The 16,199-nt window shown below is 39.4% G+C and overlaps 1 protein-coding gene across 1 annotated transcript in view; it reads left to right on the top strand.

The window, feature by feature from the left end:
• Positions 1-16,017, top strand: part of Rnf150 (ring finger protein 150) — a 263,628-nt gene extending 247,611 nt beyond the window's left edge. Inside the window, exon 7 of the mRNA XM_017800715.2 lies at positions 12,973-16,017. Coding sequence (XP_017656204.1) covers positions 12,973-13,091 — 119 coding nt within the window. The 3' untranslated portion in view covers positions 13,092-16,017. The remainder of the gene's footprint in view (positions 1-12,972) is intronic.
• The last annotated feature ends 182 nt before the right edge of the window (positions 16,018-16,199 follow it).

Below are 16,199 nucleotides of genomic sequence, written 5' to 3'. Positions count from 1 at the left end.
TTGGAAATTGTTATTGAATATGTCAATGCTGTTGTAATTAAATGCCTCTTCTTATCATTTGGTTATGAAATAAATAATTTTAAAATAATAATAATAATAATAATTAGTAGATGTGAAAAGCATTATCATTGAAATCTACCTGATAACTTTATATCCATGCTCAGATACCAAGGATCTCAGAAAGTAACTGACTGTGACTAGTAATAATCAGATATATAGATATTAGAAATGCATGTGCAAACATCTTAATGTCAATTACATTAAAAATTAATTTTTCTGTATGAAACTGCATTTTAATAATGAAGTGGAGATCTTTTTTAAAGGTTAAAACCACATTTAATTTTATGTCTTATAGGATTTATACTGAGTACAATATTGTATAACTGTAATAATTCAACTGTAAACCTAAAAATTTACAGCCAATTTTGAAAGAGATGCATCTTAGCTCTGAAAATTGTTATTGAATATGTCAATGCTGTTGTAATGAAATTCTTCTTCTAAGTATGTGGTTATTAAATAAATAATTTTAAAAAATAAAATAGAAAACATAAAAAAAAGAATCAGGACATGCAGGAGGTTTGGCAAGTACATATATAGTCAGAGTAATCAAACTCAACAAATCATACTTGCAAATAGATGCAACTTACAATAAGAAAATTTTGCTTCAGGACAATTGATTTACACAGTATGTAAAACTCTTAAACTTTAAACATTGTTAATAATAACAAAACACCTTTGGAAGAACAAGATGGAAGGAGTGTTGCCCAGAGTTCCTCAGTGTGAATCTGTTGCTTTGCTCTTGCTGAAGCTGCTATTGCTTCTGCTAAGGATGTCATCAGCCCTCCTGCCTCATAGGGAAGAAGCCAAAATCTTCCCTCTGATTGAGGACCTGCCCGACGAGAAATGTAAGAGCTGCCTCTTACTCCTACCTTCCAATCCCCATTGAGCCTACAAGAAAGCTGGTTGGCAGAGGAGCCTGAGAAATGTAGTTCCCGGTTCTTAGTCCCGGTGAAACAGAAGAGAACACAAGAAAAGCAGAGGGCAAAGTACCTCCGGACTGCCTCTGGCCTGTAGCTTATTGCTCTTCATGAGTACTAGGTATACCAAGTTAAACCATTCACACACCTTGAAGTTTGCTTGGATGACCCCTTTAGTCATGCTGATTCTCCTGAAAGGGATGGCATTTTCCTTTATCCCCATGCTTCCCAATACTTTTCAGATCCTTGCTACTGGTTTATAGCAAACCTGCTCCATGAATCCTCTTGTTTGTCCAGTTGAAGGTGAAATTTTCCCCATTCAATTACTTCTTTAATATTTTATTTATACCTCTCTTTTACTATATGTTCTCTTGTTTTAAATTTTAAAATCTCCCCTCTTTTACTGGGTTAAATTCAACTTAAAGGCAGAGCCATCTTTATTTCCTCTATGATATTCATCTAAAATGTTGTGTGCATAGTGACACCCAACAAATGCCTATTTAATAAATGGGTTATTAAATAAAATAATGAATGAACAATGAGGTTTATATGTATTTTATATAGTTTCAAAGTGGATAAATCCCTGCCTGTGTGTCTAACCTCATCTGGCAGCTTTAACTTTTCCACACTGTTCTTGTTCCTGTCTTAGTCACATGCATCAAGAGCCTGCTAGCTACCAGACATTTTGCTTAATGCTTAAGGTTCTTGGCAAGCGATAACTAACTAGGGGTGATGAAGTAGCTATTGACAACACAAATGCTCTCTAGATTTTGGTCTTTGCCCTGTAAAAGTCTGATGTAAAACGATTACAAAAATCATATTTCCCCTTCTTTTGGCACACAATAAGGAATGACTCAATGAATGAATGTCAAAAAAAATTAGTAAAGAGTCTGAGCAATTGGAGAAAATCTTTCTCCTGTTGATTTAAGTATCACAAAGAAAGGAAAATAAATGGGGAAGAGATCACAGCAAAGCCAGGTCCAAACTATATGGTCTAATTTAATATGCAAGCTTCCAGGAAACTGACCTTCACCAGGTTACCATCCAGCAAAAACAATACTTTGAGGCTGCCATCTGAACAATAGGAAAGTCTTCCTTGGGCTCCTTTTGTGCATACTTAGAACTATGAATCAGAAATTCAAAAGGTGAAATTGTCATGTTTATCTGAACAATGTTAGGAATCACTTAGCCACACGATTGATTTTGTATCGTAAGGCTGGGATGCTTGGTTCCTGATGGTGGCCAAGCGTTGTTGCGAGAGCAAGTTGATCAGATATAAATCTAGAAGTTCTGCCAATCGGAATGGCATGGCTGTCCAGAGCAGTGACTGGGGCTACAGTCTGATTCCTGCATCTTTCTAAGTGCCTGACTTTGAACAAGTTGACTTCACTCTTAACATGTAATTCATTGATAAGAAAACCATACATCTCCTTCAGCTGTTGTTATGAAGGTATCACATGTAACATCCATACATCCTTCATTGCTTCCCACAGGACCTGACACACAGGATGAGCCAATGCATTCTAGACACTACTAGTCAAATTCTGCATAGCTTCTGAGGAGATTAGCTCAGACACTTGCCATTCTCATGACAAATCTACTTGTAAATAGATTTAAACCAAGCCAGCAGTTTTTCTCCTCAGAAAAAGGGTGTAGGAAAACACTTTTTGTTATATAAGACACTGCATTTGAAGTCTAATTAACTTCCCCACTAAGATTATGACAGAGGTGACTAGGGAGATGGCTCAGAGGGACATGAGTTTGAATCCCCAGGAGCCATGTAAAAAGTCAGATGTGGTAGCACATACCTGCAATCCCAGTACTGACCTCAGCCACACACACACATGTACATACAGACAACACACTCACACACAAACACACGCACACACACACACACACACACACACACAAAACTATGTCAGAGAATAAAGACTATGTAGGCCCTGCTTCAGGCTGAAGGAGCCTCCATGTTCTGTAAAGAGTTGAAATAAGAAAACCCAGTCTGGCTGGAAGCACCTCCCCTACAGTGCTCTTGTACAGCACAGGGTTAATTGGAAACAGGTCCTGTTTTCCAGAGGATAGGTATCTGTATCTGCAGACAGATAGATGCCATTCCTTCCTTGAAACCTCACTTTTCCAGTACAGAAGGGAAAGTTGGCTTTTCTGTGATCCAAAGCAGCTCTTAGCATATGAGCCCTGAACTTCCTGGAGAATCAGGACACCTGGTGCATTTCAGTCACCACAATGCTATTTTCTCCCAAAATAGAGAGCACTTCCTCCCAGGGTGGTGTTTGTTAACTCCTAACAGAGGGGAGCTTATTCCAGTCTGCTGCTGCCTTGTGCTGCTTTCGTAAAACAGGCCACAAAGTAAATATCCATCATCTAAAAAGGATAATTTTCTGCTGTGGCTGTGAATGACTGCCATAAATAAACAATTAAATGGGGCAAAAGTGAGTTCATGTGAAAACTATCATGTCAAATTAACAGAAGCCTTCACCAGTAGAGTGTAAACTGCAACTTGCATTTAAAAAGCAAACACAGCTGCCCAGTTGCTTGCAGTGCTGTTACCCAAGGGACCATGGAGGCAGGTCTCTTTCCTGAGTGGTTCTTAGTCTTGTGTGGGTTCTTCAAGGATCTGGTAAAAGAGACGAGAAAAATGCCTATATGTATATAATCCACAAGCATGTAAGTCAAACCTTAGGTCTCATGTTCTCCTTTAAGATCACCAACCTCAGGTTAAGAATCTTGACTAAATAAGGTATAGAATATGGCCACTTTTATACAGTCTGGAGTCAGAAAGGGGTTGTATCCTGGTTCCAACTTTAATTGCAAAGCAATGTGGAGGATTTTTAGCCTTCTACAAACTTAGTTTTGTCATCAAAAGTGCTAATGCTTCTATGTCATAAGCTAATTATGAATATTAAGTCATAGAATCTATTTGAAGTATGCTTCCTGGCATATAGTAAGTACTCAGTAACTATTAATTGCCCATTAAAAAACCTAAACAGTGTAAAAGTTGTAGGGCAACTTCAATTCAATTTTAACTCCACAAGCATTTGCCAGGTACCTATAATTTCTGCAGGAGGGTATTAAGACACTGAAGTGGAAATATTAACAGTGCAATGGCCCTGAACCAGGGCACTAACGCAAAGAAATCAGGTAGGTCCACTCTTTGTCTATCTTAGTCAACTCTTTGCTGCTAAAACATAATGTCAAAGACAAACAATTATAAACAATGAAAGTTTTTCAGCTCATATTAACATACTGGTGGACTAGACAGTGAGACTGCCCAAGACACAGAGAGATTCTGAGCCCAGCATATCAGGAACCTACTTGCCTAATAATGCTATTAATCCATTTACAAAAATTGAGCTTTCATGACCTGGTCAACTTAAAGGTCCTGCCTCTCAACACTATTCCAATGGCTGTTGGATTTGTACATGAAGTTTTGAAAGGATAAACCCTACTGCCAACACCGAACAAGGCAGATCTCCTGGTCTTCTAGTTGAAGGTTAGAAGGAACGTTACCATCTCATGCCCATTGCTAGTAGACAGTCACATCAAACCTGCAGCAGAAGGTGCAGCCTGACTCTTTAAGTAACATTTTCCGTATCAAAGAGAAAGAGATAAACCAAAGATGCTAACAATCTATGACTATATGGAATTAATAAATCCCACTACTAAGAATTTCTTGACTAACCGCAGTTAGGTGACTGATGTATGTTACTCAGCATCCAGTGTGGAAACATATTAAAGCAGTAGTTAAGGGTCAGCAGAATAACTCACAAAGCTTAATCCCGTGTAGTATTTTCTGCTCTGTCCAATCAAATGCTCTGCAGCATGGGGACAATGAATCAAGACCAAGAACAAGGTACTGGGGATCTACCTCTAAGTTCTTCCCAACTGACTCAGTAATGCAGCATCTCATTTCTCTGCATGTCAATCTTACCTGTAAAGGACCAGAAAGGTAAAGGGAGCATATTTAAGGTAAACTAAGGAAATGAATAGCACGATATTCTCCTAATTTCCCTTTTATAACCAGCCCTTTTAGCCTTTCTTAGCTTTCTGTCTGTTCTTGCCTTCCAGTGAAGACGAGATTTCAAACTTGTCTGTCAACACAAATTAGGCAAGTTAATGAGACTGTTTACTGACTGTTAGCTGTGGCCTGTGAGCCTGGGACTAAACGAGGCAGAGGTGACTCAGTCCCCACCAGCAAATCAGGGATATATTACCAGATCTTTCTTTTTCTAAGATAAATTTCTGGTACAAATTTGTAACTTTTAAATATTGGTAGTTAATTCACTTTCATTCTTTAAAAGCAGTGTGTGTTCAAAGAAAACATCTTAAGGAACACTAGTTTGCCTCTTAGTCTCTAGAGTATAGGGTCCCTGGGAGCTCTTCCCAGGCCTTATCCTACTCTACAGTGGCTTCCTCGGTGTCTTAGTTTTCTTTTCTGTTGCTGTGATAAGCACCATAATTAAAAGAAATTTGGTGAGTAAAGGGTTTATTTCAGCTTACAGTGTAGTCTGTCACTGAGGGAGGATAGGAAAGGAACTAAAGACAGGAACCTGGAGGCAGGAACTGAAGCCAAAACCTTAGAGGAATGCTGCTTACTGGCTTGCATCCCCTGGCTTGCTCAGTTATCCTCCTTACAGTGCCCAGGCCCATCTGTTTGTAGATGGTACTGTCCACAGTGGGCTGGGCCTTCCTGCACCAATTTGTAACAAAGAAAATGTCCCACAGACATGACTACGGGCCAATCTTATAGCGGTTATTCCTCAGTTGAGGTCTTCTCTTCCCAGATACCTCTAGGTTGTGGCACGTTCACCAAAAACAACCAGCACACTAGGGAACCTCATTTATTCTTATATCTTAAATACAAGTCATCACTTATCCCATGAACTCCAGGCTCCTTTTCCTGTCTGCTACCTCCATATCTCCCTTGAAGATATTACAAGCATCTCCCACTCAAAGCATGTACATAACTAAACTCATATCTGCCTCCCAAACCTGTTCCTCTTCCATATACGCCAACTCATAACTGTTGCCTGTATTGCTCAGGAGATGTAGCTATTCTACACTTCTCTTTTGAAGTCATTATCTAAACCATTTTTCTGTTGATCCTTCCTGTCAAATCATTCTTCAGTTTCCTCTCTTTTCTCCATCTCCAAGGGCACAGTAAGCCACCATGCACGTCAGGTTTTCTGGAATACTTTCCTAACCAGATTCTTTCTACCCAAAATCCTGCCTTCACTTAACAGCAAGAGTGATCTCTTAAAACACTAGCAGATCAGATTACTCTCTGTTTAAAATTGCTCAATACATGAAAATAAAGAGAAGAAAGTATATCGTGTAGATATTATTATAATAATTTGTCAGGTGGGATAAAATCTTTTTTCATCTCTAAAATGAAGCAACACATCAAAGGACTGTATTAAATCAAAGCTATATTACTTTTACATTTTTTAAAGGAAAGAGGCAAATTCAGTGTACAGCTGTGTTCTTGATAGCAACTTACACTCAATTACTACTAACAAAAAGAAACTTCAAAATGCTTAGTGATAAAGTTCTCAAAGTAAAACATGTCTCTTGATTAAAGGAAAAAACTCTATTTTTAAAATTTGTGGAACAAATTAAGTTCAATTAAAAACACAGGATACACTAAATAATAATTCCAAAAGTCTTCAGATCATTTTTAATAGAAGTTTTTTTAATAGAAAATGATAGTGAAGTTTGTGTAATGTTATAACATAGAAACTGGCCACTTTTTGCAGATCTCTCTTTTTATTGATTTGACCTCACCTTTACCTTGAACTATGCAGGCCACTCTTATTTTTCAAAATAGCACCATGACTTCAGCAGCCCTTAATTATAGCGGCCACTATATTCCTCCTGGCCTTTTTGGTTGTTGGGTTTTTGTTTTTGTTTTCTTGGTCCAGTTCACACATTCCAATTTAGAAAACACTCAGGTGAGACCAAAGCCATGAAAATCTACTAGACAAAGACAGGAGGCGTGAAGGGAGAAGCTGCTGCTGTGGGTGGTGGTGAGCTTGTCTCTGGTGGTGGTGAGCTCTGTCTCTGGTGGTAGTGAGCTTGTCTCTCATGATGGTGACCTCTGTCTCTGGTGTTGGTGAGTTTGTCTCTGGTGGTGGTGAGCTCTGTCTCTGGGTAGTAGTAAACTTGTCTCTGGTGTTGGTAAGTTCTGCCTCTGGGTGGTGGTGAGTGCTATCTCTGGGTGGTGGTGAGCTCTGTATCTGGATGGTGGTTAGTGTTATCTCTGAGTGGTGGTGAGCTCTGTCTCTGGGTGGTGGTGAGCTCTGTCTCTGGGTGGTAGTGAGTTCTGTCTCTGGGTGGAGCTGAGCTCTGTCTCTGGGTGGTGGTGGGCTCTGTTGCTGGGTATTGGTGAGCTCTTTCTGGGTGGTGGTGAGCTCTGTTCTTGGGTGGTGGTGAGCTCTGTCTCTGGGTGGTGGTGAATGTTTTCTCTGGATGGTGGTGAGTTCTGTCTCTGGGTGTTGGAGTACTCTGTCTCTGGGTGTTGGCTTTATTTTTTCAAATTTTAACATGTTTCTTTTTCACTGGTAATTCTATTAAATAATTGCTTATTGATAACCCATTATATATGAGATACAGTACTAGAATGCCATCAACACATGAACATATAAGATACAGTTGGAAAGAACTTTGTCAACTGAGCCTGATTCTCATTTACTGGTCAAGTAAATATTAACCCTAGAGGATGCAAGGGACATACAAAGTAGCACAAGTAACTGGCAATAGCTGGGCCAGAATGTTGTATGACATAAGCTAGACTTCCAGTCCTGGCAGATAGATGGATGGATGGATGGATGGATAGATGGATGGATAGATGGATAGATAGATGGATAGATAGATGATAGATGTAGATAGATGGATAGATAGATAGAAGATAGATAGACGATAGATGATAGATAGGTAGATAGATAGATAGATAGATAGATGATAGATAGATAGATAGATGATAGCTAGATAGATAGATAATAGATAGATAATACATACATAGATAAATAAGTAGCTTGATACACAGAAGATAGATATATGGTTGATTAATCAATAGATAGATAGATAGATAGATAGATAGATAGATAGATAGATAGATAGATAGATAGATGATAGATAGATAGATGATAGGTAGATAGGCAGATAGTCAGACAGTCAGATTTTGAGACAGGTTCTCATGTAGCCCAGGCTGACCTCAAACTTACTATGTAGCCAATGATAACCTTAAATTCTTGATTCTCCTGCCTCCACCTCTCAAGTGCCGAGATTACAAACTGGTTCCAACACACTCATCTCATCAATGTAATTTTAAATATCTAGTCTATGTTTTGTTGCCATTGTAAAAATGTTTAAGAGAGCACTGGGTAAAAGTAGTGGATTAAATAAATAAATATTTACAATCTCTCCTAAAAGCTCACAAACACCTTAATAAAAGGATTTTAATGTTTTTGTTAATGTTTTATTTATTTTTATTATTTTATGTGCATGAGTGTATTGCCTACATGTATGTAAGTGCACCCACATCGTGCAATACTGGCAGAGATCAACAAGGGCATCAGATCCCTTGGAACTGGAGTTATAGGCAGTTGTTAGCTGCCATGTGGGTGCTGGGAACTGAGCTTGTGTCCTCTGCAAGAGGTCCCAGTGCTCTTAACCACTGAGCCATCTTTCCAGCCCCTTGCTTTGTTTTTTGAGACAGTGCCACTATGTAGCCCCTGCTGGCCTGGAACTCCCTGTGTAGACGATCCCAGGTTGGTCTCCATCTCACAGTGATCTGCCTGCATCTGCAGGGATTAAAGACATGTACTATCATGCTCAATGAGATTTTCTTTTTTTTTGATATTATTGAAGAGAGTCTGACATGGACAGGGCAAATGGAAGAAGAGACAATAACAAAACTTGAGCCAGTAGAAAAAGTGGACAAGTTCTCAGTGACTTGGAGCTGAGACTTAGAGCAAACAAACACTTATCTGGCTGAGCCTGTTGTGACCTGCCCTGCTGTAGGAGCCAAAGCTCTCAAACACAGTGGCTTGCAGAAGTTTAGGGCTCACCCTGTCCAGGAGCACAGCACATGCAGAGATAAACAGGGTGAAGCAGGGAGACCCATTCCACTCTGCACCTGAGAGTGTGCCTAGGGTCAGAATTTAAAGAGATACCACATGGCTCTGGAGAAGAGCAGAAATGAAAAGGTAGGACATACATGAAAAGTAAGGATGAAAGAGGACATAGGCAGGCAGCCAGCTGACAAGGTATTTGTTGTAAAGTGGAAGGCAAACATCCAATTCACTTTTTTGTTAAATGAATATGTCTATGAAGAATTTGTTCAATGCCACCATTTTCAAATACTAAATATTTGCATTTCCCTAGGGCTGCTTCAGGCTTATAAGCTATTCATTGATCTGCTACATCATGATGAGCTTCATGTACATGTGGGTCTAGGAAATGTTCGAGCTTGGTGAAACCTCCATTTCTCTAAGGCTCATTCTTCAAGACATAACTCTCTTCTAAAGTACCTTAGGAATTCACAGTCTTTCATGAAACTCATGTTTCCCTCAACTGTCCCTCAACATGGAAACCATATCAGTAATAGCCATAGCAAAAATATTGTAACCATCATCATCAGTCTTTATTTCGTAGACAATGTTATTGGTCTTTTAATTGCATATTTCTTCAGCAGGATGATATAAAGTGGAAGACCTGGATTAAAGCTGCCTTAGGCAGATCTCCAGCCTCCCCCCAGCCTACTCCTTAGTTTGGCTGTACATTCCAGTCATACTTAAATATCTTCTGGTACCTGCCTGCCTAATAGTCCCCATCACTTCCAACCATTTGCACATGCTCTATTACTTAGAGATTATTCCATTTTAATCATATAGCTAATACACAAAAGGGCTTAGTTTTGACACTGTTCCATATGACACACCTTTGTTGACCCCCGTATATGGTTGTGTAGCCCTCTCTCCGGCTTCGCCAATGCTTAGTCCATCTGATACCGAGGTCTGATTCTACTGCCCTGCCTGCCCACTGGATAGTAAGCTCCTTGAAGCTTGGCATTGTCTTGTTCTCATATCCCTAGCATCTATCACAGTCTGTAGCTTATAGTAGAGACTCAATAAATACGTCTTGAAGGAATGTAATATATAGAGAGATAGGTATTCATTCCAGAGTATTTGTAAACAGAACTGAAAAAAAAGTTTTTTAAAAAAAGAAAAATAATATAAATCCTAAAACTAGGCCAGCCTGGGCTTCATAGTGTGGTGTTTTCTCAAAAAATAAAAAAATTTAAATTTTTTTTTTAAATCTCCAAAGCATAAATGACTCCTCATGCTAGGATTTTTTTTTGTTTCTTTGTTTCCAGTTATATTAGCTTTCCCACATGAACTACACAGCATACAAACTTTGAGTACTTCTGTTTTCATTTAACACCATATTGTTTTGGTGAAAATATTGCTAAATGTCTATTCATGTAACTACAAATTCTTTAGAAACCAGTTTGGTGGTTATAAGAAATTGTCCTTCAGAAATAGCATTACTTTCCAGATATTCTCTGTTGTTGGACTTTAAGTTACTTAACAAAGTTTTGTTACTATAAATAGTGCCTAAATGAATCTTTTCTTGTATCTCTAATTATTGTTTAACAGAACGTAATGAAGTTATTAGCTGAAAATGTCACAATTTTAATAGGCAAACTTCATGGAAGAATACAATGGAATAATGGTCACTAGAGCCTGGGGAAGGGTGGTAGGAAGGGAGGTGGAAAGAATTGAGTAAGGACACCATGACACAGTTATAGCATAGACATTTGTTCTGGCTTTCTTATAATATAGATAGAGTAACTATTGGTCAAACAATACATGATATATTTCAAAATGACCAGAAGAATATAAAATCTCCAGAATATAAAACAGTTAATGTTTGAAGATACAGAAACACTTAGTACCCTGATTGATTATTACACACTTTATACATGCAGTGAACTACCACAATGTGCCATATAAAGGATGTACAAATGTATGTCTCAGCTAAAAAAATGAAAATTTTACAGTTGTGTTTGTAATGTTTTAACATATCTGTCTCAATACACTCTTAACTGTAACATTATCTTTTGTATGAGTAAAAATTATATAAGTGAAAACGTATATCTCATTTTTATTTTTTATTTATTAGCCATTTGTAATATGCCCTGCCAAGAACCATAAGGGCAACTTTTTCCCAGTCTTCTGTTGAGTTATTTTTCTTAATGACAAAATCTTTTGATATGCTAAGAATACAATTCTGACATGAGGGATCTGGCTCTGTTAATAAAATGCTGGCTGCATAATCATGAAGATCCCCCTAACCCACATAAAAGCCAGGTGTGGTAGCAAAAACCCATAATCCCAGATTGGAAAGGCAGAGACCAGATCCCTGGAGCTAGCTGGCCAGACACTTTTGCTGAATTGGCAAGCACCAGGACCAGTGAGAGACCCTATTTCAAAAACTGAGGTGGAAAGTAATTGAGGTGTTAACTTCTTGCCCCCACTTGCGTGCACACACACACACACACACCACATGTATGCATACACACTAAAGAATGTAATTCTTAGCCAGGCATGGTGTCACATGCCTTTAATCCCAGCACCCTGGAGGCAGAGGTAGGCAGATATCTGTGAGCAGGCCAGCCTGCTCTCAATAGCAAATTCCAGCTGGGGCTGCAGGGAGACCCTGTCTCAAAAAGACCAAAAAAAAAAAAAAAAAAAAAAAATTCAATTCTTTGTGAAATTTTTACAGTTCTCCAGTCTGATATTTTATGTTTTTAGCATTTTTTTAAAAATTTAGGCACAATTATTGTTTCTTTGAATTGCTCAATTATTTTTCTTGCCCTCTTAGATATATTAGATATATATTCTTATCTAGAAATATAATTTGTGCTAAGCTTTGTTTCCTGTTGTATAACATACTGTGACAATTGAGGTAAGGAAAGGCTTATCTTAGCTTGCAGTTCCAGTTACAGGCAGTCACAGCAGCTGGAATTTGCAGCAGATCTTCACATCCACTGTCAAGAGCAGAGAGAGCGAAAGCGTGCGTGTCTGTGCTCAGCTCACTTTGTCTACTCTTAAGCAGCTTAGGCTCTTGGGCCTGGGGAATGCTGCCACCCACAGTGGGCAGGTCTTCCCAGCTCAGTTGACAGTTAATGTAATCAAGATAATCCCCTCACAAACAAGGCCAACCTGATCTTGAGAGTCCCTCATCAAGACTCTCTTTGGGTGATTCTAGATTGTATCAAATTGACAGTTAAAACTAACTGCAGCTTAGATGATATATTTTCTTCTAACTCTACTGGATTTTATTGTAATTATTGCTTCTATTAGGAGATATTTTATGTTACTTTTCTTGTTACTGTAACTAAATACCTGACAAAGCCAACTCACAAAGGAGGAGTTTATTTTGGCTCACAGTTTAAGATGCCGTCCATCATAGTGGGAAAGTTACAGCCCTTAAGGCAGCTAGTCACATTGTGTCTTTAGTCAGGAAGTGAAGAAAAATGAATGCTGGTGCTCAGCTTGCCTTGTCATTGGCCCAGGACCGGGAATGGTGCTGCCCACATTTAGTGTGTGCCTTCCCAGCTTAATGAAACTAACCTGGACATTCCCTAGCAGATGTCGGGAGGTTTGTCTCCTAGTGATTTTAGATACTATGAAGTTGACAATGGATATTAACCATCATAGGGTTGTTTATCTGGGGGCTTTTTGTTTTGTTTATCTTTTCTCTTTTGAGACAAGGTTTCAAGCTTGCAGTCTTTCTGCCTTTGCCTCCAAAACACTGAGATTATTAGGTACACACCACCACACCAAACCTCTATCAGTTTTCTATTATTGTAATAGTTGTTAAAAAAATGTTAGTGGAAGCAACCATACTGAGCAAGCAGCATCCAAAGATTAGCTCAATATTGACCATGAACTCTGCTTTCTCCTCACAGGTGAACAAGAGCCAGCTGTGAGCAGTGATTCGGATATCTCACTGATTATGGCAATGGAGGTGGGACTATCTGATGTAGAACTTTCCACTGACCAAGACTGTGAAGAAGTGAAATCTTGAAATGGTGGATATAGACAAGAGAGAACATAGGACCCAAGAGGATGAAGGGAAGGAGTACTCCAAGACGTGAAGAGAATGCACAGGGCTTCAGATCACAATGGCAACTCCAGGGAACTCCTTTCAAGGGTAGTAATGAAAGCAATATCCAAAGTCTCCAGTAAATCAGGACACAGGTTTCCCAACTCTGCAACAGCTTATGGCCTTGGTAGCTTGGAAGCTGAAAGCTGGATTCTTCCTGTGTCCTTGTAGACATACACTTCAAAAGCTCCTACAACAGAGACTGAAAGGAAACCTTTAGGGTTTCTTCATTTCAACTTTTCCAGGTCTTACTGTTCTTGTGTTGGGAAGATTGTTTCGTTTCCTTGACAATTTCTTTTTAAAGAAAATGTGTAGTTTACATCTACCCTTTCTTTTCTCTTTGACTCACTCCAGCTCTCATATGCAGGTCTGTTTAGAAGCACCAGTCCTGCTCTGATGATTGGTTTGTATCACATCTCTGAGATTCATGGTTGTGACCTCTCAGCATGAAGTGTGCATGACTTTGAGAATTACCTCAGCACCCTGAAACAGTGTAAGGCCAGCTTTCATTAAGAATCGTAATAACTCCCCTAAGTGGGTCTTAAAAATCCCAACTGCCAGAGACCCCAACACTAAATTCTAAATCTGCTGAGTACATTGCTCAATATTTTCAGTTACATCATATTGGTTTCTACTTACCAGTTCCTGTCCAGGGCCTTGGCATGAGAGAGCTATAGGGAAGGACTTCAGTTCATCTGGGTTTTCATAGAAGTCCCCTGCAGAGAACAAATGCCAATGTTCAGAGGTTGTGTCTGGGACTATAATGCTAGATTTAAATCTTGGTACCAGGACTAGAGAGTTGCCTCAGCAGTTAAGAGCACTTCCTGCTCTTATAGAGGACCCAATTTGGTTCCCAATACCCACAAGGTGTTTCACAACCATCTGTAATGCCAGTTCCATGTGACCCATGGAACCATGTGACCACTTCTGGCCTCCACGGGCGCTGCATGCATGTGGTGCACATATATACATTCAGGCAAATACTCATACACATAAATTAAAACTTACTAAATGAATCTTTAGAACCTGATACCACATCATCCCATGGAAAGGAAGATGGCCTGTTTCCCTGGTTTCCCAAAGGCCTGAGCAGTTTATCACCTCCAAAAAATGAGTGAATGAAAGCTGTAGAAAACATGTAATCATTTGTTAGCCCAATGGCACCTGGGCTTAAGAATTGTCCCTGAGTGATTCTGTTCTGCTAAACCTCACCAGACCACCTGGGAAGCATTGATGAATCCTTAGTAGTTCTTATCTCAGTATTGATGAATCCTTACTAGTTTATATCTCTAGCCTACTTGAGAGCATCCAGATACCAAGAAAGAAACAAGGTGTGATTTAACATACCAGTTAAAACAAAAGGTGCATCATGGGAAACTGACAAATCAGGTTTCTCCTGATTAAGAGAGACAAATAAGAAGGAAAAGAAGAATCCAGTAGATATCAATACCCACCCATACTTTCAAGTTGTTTACGTTTTTATTCTTTTTTGGGTAACAATGACAAAATGTGCAGTTTTTCAGGTGGGCTATTTTGTAATATATGCAGCATCTCCAGATACAGAAGTGGCCAACACAGTGAACTGTGTCACTGGACAGTTGGGTGGATCTCCTTATTGTCTCTAAGCAGTTGGCAATGACATATGCTGCGTGGACTAACTGGGAAAGAAAGTACCTCTTGCTGAGCTGTATTTGCATATTTGATGTGGGGCTTTCCACCTCATTACGCTAATACCCATTCAGAGTTTGGTTCAGCTATAAAGGCTTACTTGCCTCCTGGAATTTTGAGGCTGGGTCAAGGGAGAACTCTGTTGCTTTTTCACTGCCTTTAATCACTTCCCATCCGATGGCTTATTAGTAGACAGCAAGGCAAGGAAAACTGATAACTACCTTCAGAAAGGTCATGCCTCTTTAAGAATTCTGCACTTCCCATAAAGAACTGCAGTCTCTAAGGATTGAGAAGATAGGACGCAAGAAAGGAAGAGAGCTCTGATACTCTGAACCAGGAAAAAGAGTTCTGGATGTACAGCACATGTACATCCAGACCTCAACTTCCCCATCTGCAAAGTGAAGAATTTAGCAAGATGATTCTCATGGCTCTGTCTGTCCTTAGAATTATCCATGAGCACTTTGCTAGTGGGATCTTGGGGTTTTTTTTTCCCCCAGATATCCATAGCATATAGCAAGTAGGCTTCATAGCCAGGCAAGTAGGCTTCATAACCTGCCAGCCAGGTTTCTTGACATGTAACATATGCTAACTGCCTTTGGAGTTTGGTGCTCACATTGTTAAGTTTCAAGTGTAAGTAAGAATAAATTTGTTCTGTCTTGTTTCAAAGCTACATTTGGAGCGTGTGACCCCTGGAACGCTTCACACCCTCTTAATCTCAAAGGGGTTCATTTCTCCAACAATACTGGCTGGCACCATTCACCCCTCTTCCAGTGAGCTATGTCCCCAAACAAATGTGGGTATTAAGTATAATGAAATTAGGGAAGTTCAACAGCAAAAGAAATGCAAATTATAAGCATGCCAAGAGAGAAAAGAGTATGATAGTCCTCTGCTTGAAGAGTGTTTTCCTGTAAATGGTTAGATAAATCATTGATTCCATAAGCAAGCCATGGACATGACATCCTACAGGGTGCTGAGTGGATGATGAGGGGTCCAAGAGGTTCACCTGCAGCTGTGGATCTAAGTCCAAGGAGATTCTGTGGCAAAATCCCTGAGCCTGTAAGAGTCTCCATTTCCCAAAAAGTTTTGAAGGGGTTCCCTGTGGCTTTGACAGCTAAAAGAAAGATTAAACAGAAAGTTTCCCTTTCACCAGAAATTAGAAAAAAAAAAAAAAAAAAAAAAACCCTTACCCATAGCCTTCTTTGCCATCTCCAAAGAACAGACTCTGACCTGGGGACTCAGTGGTCCACACATGAGTGTCAAAAGGTGTGTGGCCCAGGAATGCAAACTAAATATGCATTGCATTTCCAGGCATGTATTTTTCTGTAGCAAGAGTCTGCACTAACACTTTCCATCAGAAATACA

This window comes from Nannospalax galili, unplaced genomic scaffold (genome assembly GCF_000622305.1).
Source record: "Nannospalax galili isolate Female #2095 unplaced genomic scaffold, S.galili_v1.0 scaffold359, whole genome shotgun sequence".
In the NCBI taxonomy this organism is placed as follows: Eukaryota; Metazoa; Chordata; class Mammalia; order Rodentia; family Spalacidae; genus Nannospalax; species Nannospalax galili.
The sequence above is the reverse complement of the archived record's forward strand: the minus strand, read 5'-3'. Positions and strand labels throughout refer to the sequence as shown.